Source organism: Leuciscus leuciscus (assembly GCF_965113295.1).
Source record: "Leuciscus leuciscus genome assembly, chromosome: 10".
Classification (NCBI taxonomy): Eukaryota; Metazoa; Chordata; class Actinopteri; order Cypriniformes; family Leuciscidae; genus Leuciscus; species Leuciscus leuciscus.
Genome location: NC_138734.1, coordinates 3575819 through 3588318, shown reverse-complemented (window position 1 = coordinate 3588318; position 12500 = coordinate 3575819). Strand labels below are relative to the sequence as shown.

The window sequence follows — 12500 nt, the reverse complement described above, 5'->3', positions numbered from 1 at the left end:
CAGTTATTGTCTCAGAAAAGAAAGAATCGATTCTGAACTGCCAGAAAACAAGTCGTCAGTGATTACAGTCTCACTCCCTGCTGGAACCGACGAAGGTTTGTAACTAATTTGCATAATGCCAGCCCATTGGCTTAACAGTGTCTCTTTGCCCCGCCCTCAAACACTGTAATGTATCCGAGACTGGAAGAGTTTGGTTCGTGTTGTTCATGTGGAGAAGACGCTGTTTTCTGCTGACAAAGCAAATCCACTTTGATGAGATTGATACGGTAAAACCCACGCCATTGTTACTGTTCGTATCACTGTAAGCTGAGATTCAGATATGATAATGAGTGTTTGGTTTCTGACCAATCACAGCAGACTTGAGCATCTGACCAATCACAGCAGAGCAGCTCTCAGAGAGGCGGGGTTTAGAGAGACTGAATCTTCGAATGAACCATTTCAGACACTGAGAGAAAACAGCTGATGCTGTGATGGATATTATGAGAAAATTAAAGTGTTTTTTGACCTTGCATGCATGTAAATTCTACTGTAAGAGACCAGCAAAACAAATTGACATTTTAGGGTAACATTAGATTTGTCTTTCATCATGTCTTATCAGCGTCGTGTGCAGAGAGCCTGCAGAAGGTTCTGGAGGGCTACAGATGTGGCGCTTGTTCATTATTCTCCCAGCCAAAATATAAAAATGACCTCACCTGACACTCCCCCATTAAATGACAGATGGAAACTCATTTATCATTACTGCCTGATTAAATAAACCAAAATTAAAAAGTAAACACTCAGTGTTACATCAGCAGAGTCTGTGGAGTGTCACTGAGTGACAGCTGTCAGCTTGTGATTATAATGGGAAATACCACAGTTCAGTGGAGTAAAAACAATACATGGGACTAGTATGTGCTATTTTATCATATGCAGATACTCTTTTATGCTAAGTATACCACAAATACATTTACATATTTATGTGATATAAATTACCCGCAATTATAATACTAAATTGATATACTTAAAGTCAAATTGGAACAACTAATTTTGTGCTTAATGCACTTTAGTTATCCAGTAATAGTGCTAAGGTCCAACTAAAGATATATTTAAGTACATTTCATTCATTGTGCTAAAGTGGAACTATTGCAAGTATACTTTAGATTTACTTTAAATATCTTGCATTTAAAGACTTATATTATACTGAGATCATACTAATAGAGATATTAAAACACATTTTAGGCTTAATATTGCATTGTGCAATGAAAAGTACACTGAATAAAGTTTAATTATACTATTTATTTCAGTAAGTCTCAAGCGATATGTCAGTAAATATGTTAATAGTTTCGTCATATACTTAGTATGAAATAAATGCATTTTATATACATTTTGCTATGTTTTTTTCCACTAAGGTTTGGTGAAAAGCATAATAATAATAAAAAAAAAACTGCATGTACTCACTACAGAAATAATTCACTTTAAAAGAAAGTACAAACTCAATGTAATGTTTTCAGACAATTAATTCTATGTTAATTGCAATTAAATAAAACTAAATAAAAATGTGTATATTAAATACCTCTTAAAACTTAAGTAGGACTTAAGTACATATTTTTTTATGTACTTTCATAATTCCTTCTATTGTCTTTGAAATAGGTTTAAGGCATGTATGGTAAACTAAAATATAATTTAATATAATTTCTATCAAAACTTGTGTCATATATTTATTAAATATATTTGTTGTTGCAATTTAGTACATTTAAAAGTAAAAGCATTTAGTGTGTAGTAAATAGACATGAAAGTGCACTAAAGTGGTCTTTAATTCCATAATTTGAAATTATCTGCAAATACAGTTCTTTAAAAATATGCACTTTCAAGATTTGAAGTCCACAACAAGTGAACATTCAATACAATTAAAGGGATAGTTCACTTTGAAATTAATTTTTGGTATGTTTTAGCTTACCTCAAGGGCATCCAAGATGTAGGTGTCTTTTTTTTCCGCAGTAGTTTCAATTTTGATATTTTTAGGTCAAACCGTTCTTGTCTGTCAGTCATATAATGCAGGTCTATGGTCATTATCTCAAAACACAAGCACAGAGTCCAAATTAAAAAAGTTCCCCGTCGTCCAAATTAAACAATTCCCCATCGTAAATACACATTGATGGCCTAAGACACGAAACGAGCAGTTTGTGTGAGAAAACGAACAGTATTTATATCGTTTGTACCTCTTATACGCAGCCATGTCCGAGTGATCTGATCTGACGTGTGCGCAGACTGGTGCATAGATATATACACTAGATGTCGCCTTAAAGACATTCGTTCCAATGAACTGCCGTAGACAAGGCGACATCTAGTGTGTATATATCTATGCACCAGTCTGCGCACACGTCAGATCAGATCACTCGGACATGGCTGTGTATAAGTGGTAAAAAACGATATAAATACTTTTCGTTTTCTCACACAAACCGCTCGTTTCGTGTCTTAGGCCATCAATGTGTACTTACGATGGGGAATTGTTTAATTTGGACGACGGGGAACTTTTTTAATTTGGACTCTGTGCTTGTGTTTTGAGATAATGACCATAGACCTGCATTATATGACTGACAGACAAGAACGGTTTGACCTAAAAATATCAAAATTGAAACTACTGCGGAAAAAAAAGACACCTACATCTTGGATGCCCTTGAGGTAAGCTAAAACATACCAAAAATTAATTTCAAAGTGAACTATCCCTTTAAGCACCTTTTTTTTTATGAGGGTCGTGGCTCAAATGCGGCTCGTCAGTCATTGCAATGCAGAAGTCGATGAAAACGCAGCTCTGATACAACACAACACTCTCACTAAACAACAGGCTCAACTCAACCCAAAACCATTATTATGTGTTATTAGTTTAGTTTAGTTACTCTTTTCACTTAGATGATCTACCTGTAAGAAAGTAACTACTGAAGAAGTGATGCAGGATCATTTCTGGCATCTGTCCTCTTCCCACTCCCTCCTCTTTTTCCTGTCACTCTCCATTACCTCTGGCTAATAAAGAGGCAAAATGCCAAAGCACATATATCAAAATGCCCTAATGTCTTAGTAAAAGCCCAGAGCACCTTTCAGGGTAAAACTCTGTACACAATCTGCACATGGTGATTTCCTTGATGTCATTCGGCCTCCCAGTACAACAAACCCACACATAACCATTCTTGACGTCGTGACACATCATCTATTCAAGAGCCATGCTCAGATATTCCAGGTGTGACTGACATCTGCATGATGCATCAGATGCGTTTCTGCTTTAATTCATCACAGGACTCTATATATGAAAAGGCTGGTGCTGACACTTATGGATCGCATCCAAACTGAGAGCGGCAGCCAAATGAAAATAAATGTCGCCAGTCTGTGACACAGTCATTTTTCACCATCACAACAGTCTGGCTCCATATGTGGCCATGAGTTACATAACAGACTATAGTGCCAGAACACATATTACCCTCCATGACAATCTGAAAAGCTAATTTTATGTTATTCGGTAAGTCTTGACTTAGTAATGCATTTCATTGTTTATGAAGATAAAGTTCAACATGTGCAAATGGTCATGTTGTAAAAGATTTGATGAAAGAGGGTGTGCTTGTTAAAATAGGGTCTATTTATACATAAATTGGCACACACATTTTTTTTTTTTAAGTGTTGTTCACTTACTTAAATTTTTTTGAGTAAACCTGTTGCCTTAAAATTATTAAGTAAATAAACTTAATGCTTAATTGAAACAAATAAGTTATGTGAACTTGACAATTCCACATAACTTTTTTTAATTTTTTTATTAAGCATGAAGTTTATTTAGGCTACTTAATCATTTTAAGGCAACAGGTTTACTCAAAAGTAAGTGAACTGAACACTTTACAGTGGAATTTAATTCAGTCGTTTAATTGCATGTTATTTACACTGAAATGAACCAGGCCTCTCACCATTGGTGTTGATCAGCTCAGGCGTCTGTAGAGGCAAGATGTACTCGGACGTCATCGGCTGATTGGCTGAATCCACAGCGCTTCCCGCTGGTTTCTCAATGTGATTGGTGAAGGAGGAGGTGTGGATGGGGATGTGGCAGAACTTCCCGGTGAAGTTCGGCGGACAGAGACATTGATCCTTCTGTACACACACTCCTCCATTCTTACACAACATCGGACATAAGACTGACAGAGAGAGAGAGAGAGAGAGAGAGAGAGAGAGAGAGAGAGAGACTTCATCCATCACTCATCAACATGAGAAAGAAATGACGCTATTATTGTTCTAAAAACCACAACAGCTCAATAATGTTTTCATGAAAGGCACATAACAGACAGCACTGCACTAGTGTGTCTTTGAATGGATGTTGTTAACACAACCTATGAGTCTCTCAAAATGGAGAGTTTCTATAAAAAAAGCACAATTTTTATTTCATTAGTGACCTCAGCATGCCTTCCATATCATATGTCTGTACTGTAATTTATATATTTGAAAAGCTTAGCCAAAAAAAAAAAAAAAAACGAAAATAAATGTACCATGTGAGAGAGAAATAGAGAGAGAGTTTATCTTTTTGCAGTATTCATCTGCAATCGCTCAAGTACAATCTCTAGATCCAAACACATCTGTCAAACAAACAGAATGCAGAAGAAGAGCTGCTAAAACAACAGCAAACAGAGAGAGAGAGAGAGAGAGAGAGAGAGAGAGAGAGAGAGAGAGAGAGAGAGAGAGAGAGAGAGTGTGTGAGAGAGAGAAAGAGAGAGAGTGTGTGTGTGTGAGAGAGAGAGAGAGAGAGAGAGAGAGAGAGAGAGAGAGGGGAGAGAGAGACACAGAGAGAGAGAGAGAGAGAGAGAGGGGAGAGAGAGAGAGAGAGAGAGAGAGAGAGGGGGGGGAGAGAGAGAGAGTGTGTGAGAGAGAGAAAGAGAGAGAGAGTGTGTGTGTGTGTGTGTGTGTGTGTGTGTGTGTGTGTGTGTGTGTGTGTGTGTGTGTGTGTGTGTGTGTGTGTGTGTGTGTGAGAGAGAGAGAGAGAGAGAGAGAGAGAGAGAGAGAGAGAGAGAGAGAGAGAGAGAGAGAGAGAGAAGGAAAGAAAACAAGCCTCCAGACTGAAAACTGTTATTCAACATCAAATCACATTTCTAATGTGACTATCCTTTATTATTATTTTCCAACCCTTCCACTCCAATAACGTCATAAAGAACCGTTTTCACGTCTAATCAATTCCTGATAAAATCAAAGCCTGCACTACATATTTTTATTATTTTAAATACAGTGTTGTCCTGTGACCACGCTGAAAATCTGGGATTCAAAATCAAATTTTATTCTGAAAAAAAGTAAAACAAATGGTGTAAAATAGAGTATTTTTCACTAGCAGTCTCACTCACTTTCAGATCCAACCATATGTCAGATTATTCCTATCAAAATTCTTCTCTTATTTAAAGTTGACATGAAATTTAGTTTTGTAATCCACATCATTTAATTCCATAAGAACAGAATTTATTTCTGCAGATAAAAATCGTATCTAATGTCCCAGACACAGAGGCGGTGCAGACGCCGTCATGAAACAAGTTTAACAAGTGCGTAAAGTACTTCCCTTTAGTTATTTTAGTTCTTAACTAAAATAATGCATGAAATAAACACACAGTTTGGAACTTTTAGCAGGAATGAAGCGCACTGAGAATATGACAAACAATATATTATCTTTATTTCTTTAGAGTAAACACACACAAACAGAACGGAGACGGTTGCGATCTGCCGTCGTTGGCTGACCCATTTCCCCCAGCTGTCGGTGACAAGAGTTTATGAGTGTGTGATGTGAGGAATCTGTGCAGTTTAGTTTTGGGACTTTGGGATGCTGAGGTCACACACACACACACACACACACACACACACACATCTATTAGCCAGGGTTTAGCGGAAGCTGAACAGCATCCAGAGTCCACACGGATCCATCATGTTTACGGCAGGGTCAAATTCGTTAAAGGATTCGTTAAAGCCACATTACTTTTCTGGTCGTATTATATTATTGCTAGAAAACAGCTAAACATCAAATGATAAATCCAACATGATTGACATACATATACAAATAAGTATGCAAATCATAAATGGGAGGCGGACCCTATGGACACTGTTAACGTCTGCCATTGATTATAGCAAAGTAAAAGGCTTTTGGAACGGGCACAATCACACAATCCTGTGAACTGGACTGGAGTTCACAGAACATGGAATGGATGGACTTTTTTCCAAACTGTTTGAATCCCTGCGGAAAAACTTCACTTGATCTTCTGCTGAAGAGCATTTGAGCATCTACTGCGATCATAACTGAGCTGTTCCTCTGTTACTTCAGGCACATTCTTCGCACAGGAAAATAAATCTACAGCATCAGAATGATCTGCGGTTTGAAGGATGTTTCTTGGAGGATCTGGTTTTTAGATGTCGTCAATAGACCCGTGAATTGTTTAGACGTTTTAGTCCAACAGGACTTCTTAGTTTCCAGCTCTGTATCAGAGTAAATCCATTCTCATCAGAAAAATCTGGTATTTGTCACATGTTGTCGGCACATTACGCATAATACAATCTCTCATTAAACAGATTTCTCCTAAGGGAGATAATAAAGGTTAACTAACAAATCAAAGAACTAATAAGTGAAATATTGTCGTGCATGACCGTGATGAGAAAGAAGCGTGCTTAATCATATTGGATGTGCACTTGTACTTCAGGTCTTAAAGGATTAGTTCACTTTCAAAAAAAATGTTTGCTGATAATTTACTCACCCCGATGTCATCCAAGATATCCATGTCTGTCTTTCTTCAGTCGAAAAGAAATGAAGGTTTTTGAGGAAAACATTCCAGGATTTTTCTACACAGAATGGACTTCAATGGCAACCAACTATTCCAATGTTCAAAGAAGGTTCAAATGTCCGTCTCAACGTCTCGACACGATCCCAGTCGAGAAATAAGAGTCTTATCTAGCGAAACAATCGGTCATTTTCTAAAAAAAAAATATACAGTGCTATGCATAAGTTTAGACACCCATGCTAAAGTTGACTAAAAAGAGGATAGTTGAAAAAAATTGAACTTAATGCCTTAATTAAAAAATTAGGAAAAATCCAACCTTTGAGGACACCAATTTTCTTTGTGAATGAATAATGTATCGTAAATAAATAAATGTTCTTCCTTAAAATACAGGGTGCATAGGTCTGGACACCCCTATGTTAAATTCCCATAGAGGCCGGCAGATTTTTATGTTTAAAGGCCAGTTACTTCATGGATCCAGGATACTATGCATCCTGATAAAGTTCCCTTGGCCTTTGGAATTAAAATAGCCCCACATCATCACATAGCCTTCACCATACCTAGAGATTGGCATGGAGTACTTTCCATAAGATCATCTCTCAATGCAAATCAAGCCAGCTATTAGGCTAACTGAAGTAAAACCATGCCAGTCTCTAGGTATGGTGAAGGGTGTGTGATGATGTACTTTTTAACCACAAATGCCAGTTGTGTACCATCTCTGAGATGTGCAACGCATTACGTCATCACATTGGAAAGGTCACGAGTCACGTCATCTATCTAAGTTATTTGTCTGTGTACTGTGTATGAAAAATGTCATCTCATTTTCTCCTCCAACTTCAAAATCGTCCGACATCTTTGTTTTAATTTATTAGTAGTATTATTATTTAAAAAAAATTCGTGACCTTTCCAACGTGATGATGTACTACGTCATCACGTTGGAAAGGTCACGAATTTTTTTAAATAATAAGAATACTAATAATAAATTAAAAGAAAGATGTCGGACGATTTTGAAGCATCTCAGAGATGGTACACGAAGAGCATTTGTGGTTAAAAAGTATATATATTTATTTTTTATTTTTTTTTAAATGGCTGATCGTTTCGCTAGATAAGACTCTTATTTCTCGACTGGGATCGTGTCGAGACTTTGAAGCTGCATTGAGACGGACATTTGAACCTTCTTTGAACATTGGTATCATTGGTTGCCATTGAAGTCCATTCTGTGTAGAAAAATCATTGAATGTTTTCCTCAAAAACCTTAATTTCTTTTCGACTGAAGAAAGAAAGACATGGATATCTTGGATGACATCGGGGTGAGTAAATTATAAGCAAATTTTTGAATTGTGAACTAATCCTTTAAGAAACCTCCTTAAGGGAAGCTGTTAATCTTCGTGGATGACCGTGAATTGGCGGTGGCCTATTGTATTAGTCGTTATCTCGTACTAGCCTATAGGCTACATTTTAATGCATCTTCTCTGTATAATAAGCCAAGCTCAGTCTGTTGTTAATGAAATCGAAAGAAATGAATGCTGTATGAATTCATCAAACAGGTCTATTGCCACTTATGACCGGATTTGATTGAAACTGTCGGGCAGTGTTGTTGATCTGTATTGTTGAAAACTTAAAACAATTAAACAGAATTGTGAAATATTTGGCTTCATGTTATACGAGCAGAACTAAAACTATGTTTTGGGGAAATATTAGATTAGAACCAAGGAGAGCGATCGCAGATAGAAACTTTTTTTCAATACAACAAAATATTTAAAGAGCATCAAGCTATTAAAATCTCCATTATGTAAGCACAGATAATATAACAATATATTAGTCAGGCATTTTTATCAGGTTAAACAGTAATAATTTGATAACATTTTTAATTTAAGGCCCACCCACGATTGGTCTGGCCCATCCAGAACTGGACTCATGGCGCCGGGCCTGCTTTGTAATAGTGTCAAATTTAACATTTTACTTTAAAAGTGCATTTTAAATTATGTTTTAAGAATATTTTATTGTGCTTTAAAGAAGTACACTTATTTTGACCATATATTTTAGCCATATTTCAAACACAATAGAAGTAAATATAAAATTACATATAAAGACGTACTGAAGTCCTACTTAAGTGGGTCAAAAAAGCAAACTTTAGTTTAAAAGCATAATTATAATGGAAGTTTTAAGTTTGACCGTATTTTAGTTCTCGGTCAAATTGCCTTTTGACTGGGAGAGTTTGGGGCACGACTATGATAGCATCAAAATCGCTATTTTTAAAACACTAAGAAGGCTCGACAAAACATGAAACTGTGCTGGAAGTATCACCAGGGGCTCTGCACATGAACTCCAGCATTGAGGACATTGTGAGGGAGGAGAGTAAAGATGGAAAGCTCCTAAAGCTTAGTTCCACATAAATTCACGGATAATATGTTGTTTTGTCGTTTGTGAAAATCAATATTGACCTTGTATTTGAAAAAGGATGATCATATAAGAAGCAATACTAAAATTCAGAGTCAGTTCATTCGGAGATAGAAGTGCTTACGCTTATGCTTTTAAACGAAAGTTTGCCTCGGGTAGATTAACAAAAAGACCCTAGGTTGCATTTTGGCGAGAGTTCAACTAATTGTAATAATAATAATAATAATAATAATATATATATATATATATATATATATATGACCAGTTACAAACTATCTAAAAGCAGATTCAATTAGTGTCTAATGCACAAATGCACAAGATAATTATGGAGATGATCTCATGAGCTGCATACTAACCATTACATTGTACTTTATACATATTAAACTGTATAGTAACACAGACCACTATGGATGTAAATGAGAAAGTGAGGGGTGTGTGAGATCGGGCGTTGTTTAGAGATGATGGGGAGAGGTTTGTAGGTTTGCAGATGACTGAACTGTGGTGTGTTTAGACGAGAGCTTGATCTTCAGCTCATCCGCCTAAACACCAACAGCTGGAAACACACTCGCACTTCATTACATTAAAGCTGGGAATCTCCAGTACCTTCTCATTTTCTAGCCTTCCACCTTCATTTCTGGACCACAGACATTCTGTTGTTTTGAAACTAACGAGGGTTCGGATAAATATTGGCTCCATCCCGATAACAGGAAGAAATATCTACACTTTCAGTGAGGGGGGGAAATATGTAAATTAAATTCTTTTGAAATGATGAAAGGATAGAAATACACTGCTCGACTGAAACAACACGATGATAAAACTCGTGACAGGACATGAATGGAAGAAAAAGCCATTTTCATTGGAGACGGTCCAAGCTCTCATTTGCACTTCAAAGATTCATTCAGAGAATCTGCAATCTTCAGCTTAAATGAAGAGATCCTGCTAGTCATGGGCGGATCAGTTTAAGGGTTGTGTTTAAAACTGGAAAGTCTCAAATTAGACATATGAATGCTTTCATAAAAAACTAGTTTGGAATAAGAGTCTCAAGAGAGGATTATATCAACACATATACACATATGAACTTCAAAGCTGACTGCATTAACACTCGAGTCAAAGGCAGAAGTATTTAGAGGTAAATTAAAGGCACATGATGCTGTGCTCTGGACTGGACTAGAGAAAGCTGCGAATCAATTCATTTCAATGCAGAAAGTGTGTCACCATCTGAAACATGCTGACGGAGGGATTCGCTGACCAATGAGGATATATATATATACATAGGCGTAATTTGCGGGTGGGACGGGTGGGACATGTCCCCACCACTTTTTGCCAGGGTCGATATTGTCCCCATCACTTTTTAAAACATCTCGCGGCACGAATGTACCAATTCTACAAATAAATAAAACATCTCCAGTTAACTGGCAGAGCATTCATTTCGTTCGTTTTTTAAATAAAAGACGATCTAGCGCTCAAATGTGTTTTTTAAATCAAGTGATCAAAGTGCTCGTTGGCGCTGCGATCAGTGGCGCGGATACAGTGTTTTCGGTGGACCGCACAGTCTTCACTCGGACGCGCGCTTCAGTCCGTTGCGGATACTCTCTATTCGTTCTGGTGAAATCACAAAACATAATGCACACAAACGTGCCCCTGCTTGATATACAACCACTGATGAACATAAACGGTTTTGATGAGAAAAAAAAAAATTATATGAAAAAAAAAAAAAAAAACTATGCGAGAGCAGATTAGAACCCAGAACCTCTGACACGGTTGGCGAAAGTTCTACCACTGGACCATTAAGATACACGTTAGTCAAGCAGCGGATACATATATCAGGTTACATCTCATTAAACGACAAATTAAACCCCATGTAGCCTACTATTTAAATCGATTGAAGGTCATCGTAATGTTATTGTTCATATATCTGATTTAGCATTTTATTAGCAACCCCCCCACCCCACCCCACCCCACCTGTCCCACCCACTTTTTAAAACAAAGTTACGCCACTGTATATATATATTGAGGCTATATATACTGCCATTGTATAAAGACTCTCTTGCACTGTGTGAGACAAACAATAAACATTATTAAGACAACATGTTATTGACAGAATTACAGGCTTTTATATAAAGGTGAATCAAATTATCGCCCTATTTTCTGGAAACTATATGTTGTTTATATGTCTATGTGGTGTGTTAATATGCTTTAAGACAAACCATGTGCAAATTCACACCATTGCTGAGTATTTTCTCTGCAAAGACAGTCTCAAAAACACGCTTTGAAATCGCTGGTGTTTCTGACGTCACAAACTACCTTGTAACCAATCAGATCAACGTGTGATCGTCAACCAGTGGATCTCTGAGCTGAGTGAGTGAGTGGAGGCGGGGCTCATTTGCATATTCATAGAACCGCATATACTAAATGAGGCAAGGGTGTCGAGTTACATTCAAGCTATTTTAAGGCATGAAGATTTTTTTTTAAATGTTGTCATTTTGGTGATCAAAGATGAGTTTAAGGGATACAATTATTGACTACGGGGGACTTCAAATTAATATTTAACAATTATTTTACAGATTTTAACAGTTTTGAAAAGCTACTATTTATTGAAAATAATTCTATTGAAAAGCGCTGCACAAATAAAAGTGAATTAAATAGAAAATGTCTCCCTTGTTTCTCTTAGGTATATATATATATGTATATATTATTATTTATTAATATCAATGTTAAAAACAGTTTTTTATACTGTTTTTATAAAAAACTGTATAAAACTGTTCATATTTTTGTGGAAACAGTGAAACATTTTTTTTTCAGGATTCTTTGATGAATCGAAATTTCAAAAGAACTGCATATATTTCTAAATGTGTTTATAAAAGTATTAATTTCTTTCAAAAATAAATAAATATTATTATCATATTATTACTATGCATCATAGCAAAAACTAATGTAATAATGATCTGAAAAACGGCATAAAGGCAGTACGAAAATATTAAATATCATAAATTTTCCAAAGACCCGATAACAACACAACCCCTCACCCCCCTTTTTTGGGGGGGGAAACCTGCTTTAGTGATTACATGCCTTTGTTGAGTCCTGCAAAAGTCATGACAAAAGCATATAAAGCTATACACCAGGGTTCAAAAGTTTGCTGGACAGAATTACAAATCTCTCTGTAACCCATTAACACACATGAATATACTTCACCTAATGTCAACGCGTGATTGCATGGAAGAATTTTCCATATCGTGACAACTAGGACGACACATGAACCGAAAGCTGAATCTTTTATGAGACATCCACACATATGTACAGTAAATGCACGATAACACACATGTTGTGAACGCCCCTGATAGGCTCTGG

The 12500-nt window shown here is 36.5% G+C and overlaps 1 protein-coding gene across 3 annotated transcripts in view; it reads right to left on the bottom strand.

The window, feature by feature from the left end:
- Positions 1-12500, bottom strand: part of LOC309507767 (latent-transforming growth factor beta-binding protein 4-like) — a 66037-nt gene that overhangs the window by 48563 nt on the left and 4974 nt on the right. For all 3 annotated transcript variants that reach the window (XM_082182136.1, XM_082182137.1, XM_082182138.1), the window contains exon 2: positions 3927-4151. In XM_082182136.1, the coding sequence (XP_082038262.1) occupies positions 3927-4151 (225 nt within the window). The remainder of the gene's footprint in view (positions 1-3926; positions 4152-12500) is intronic.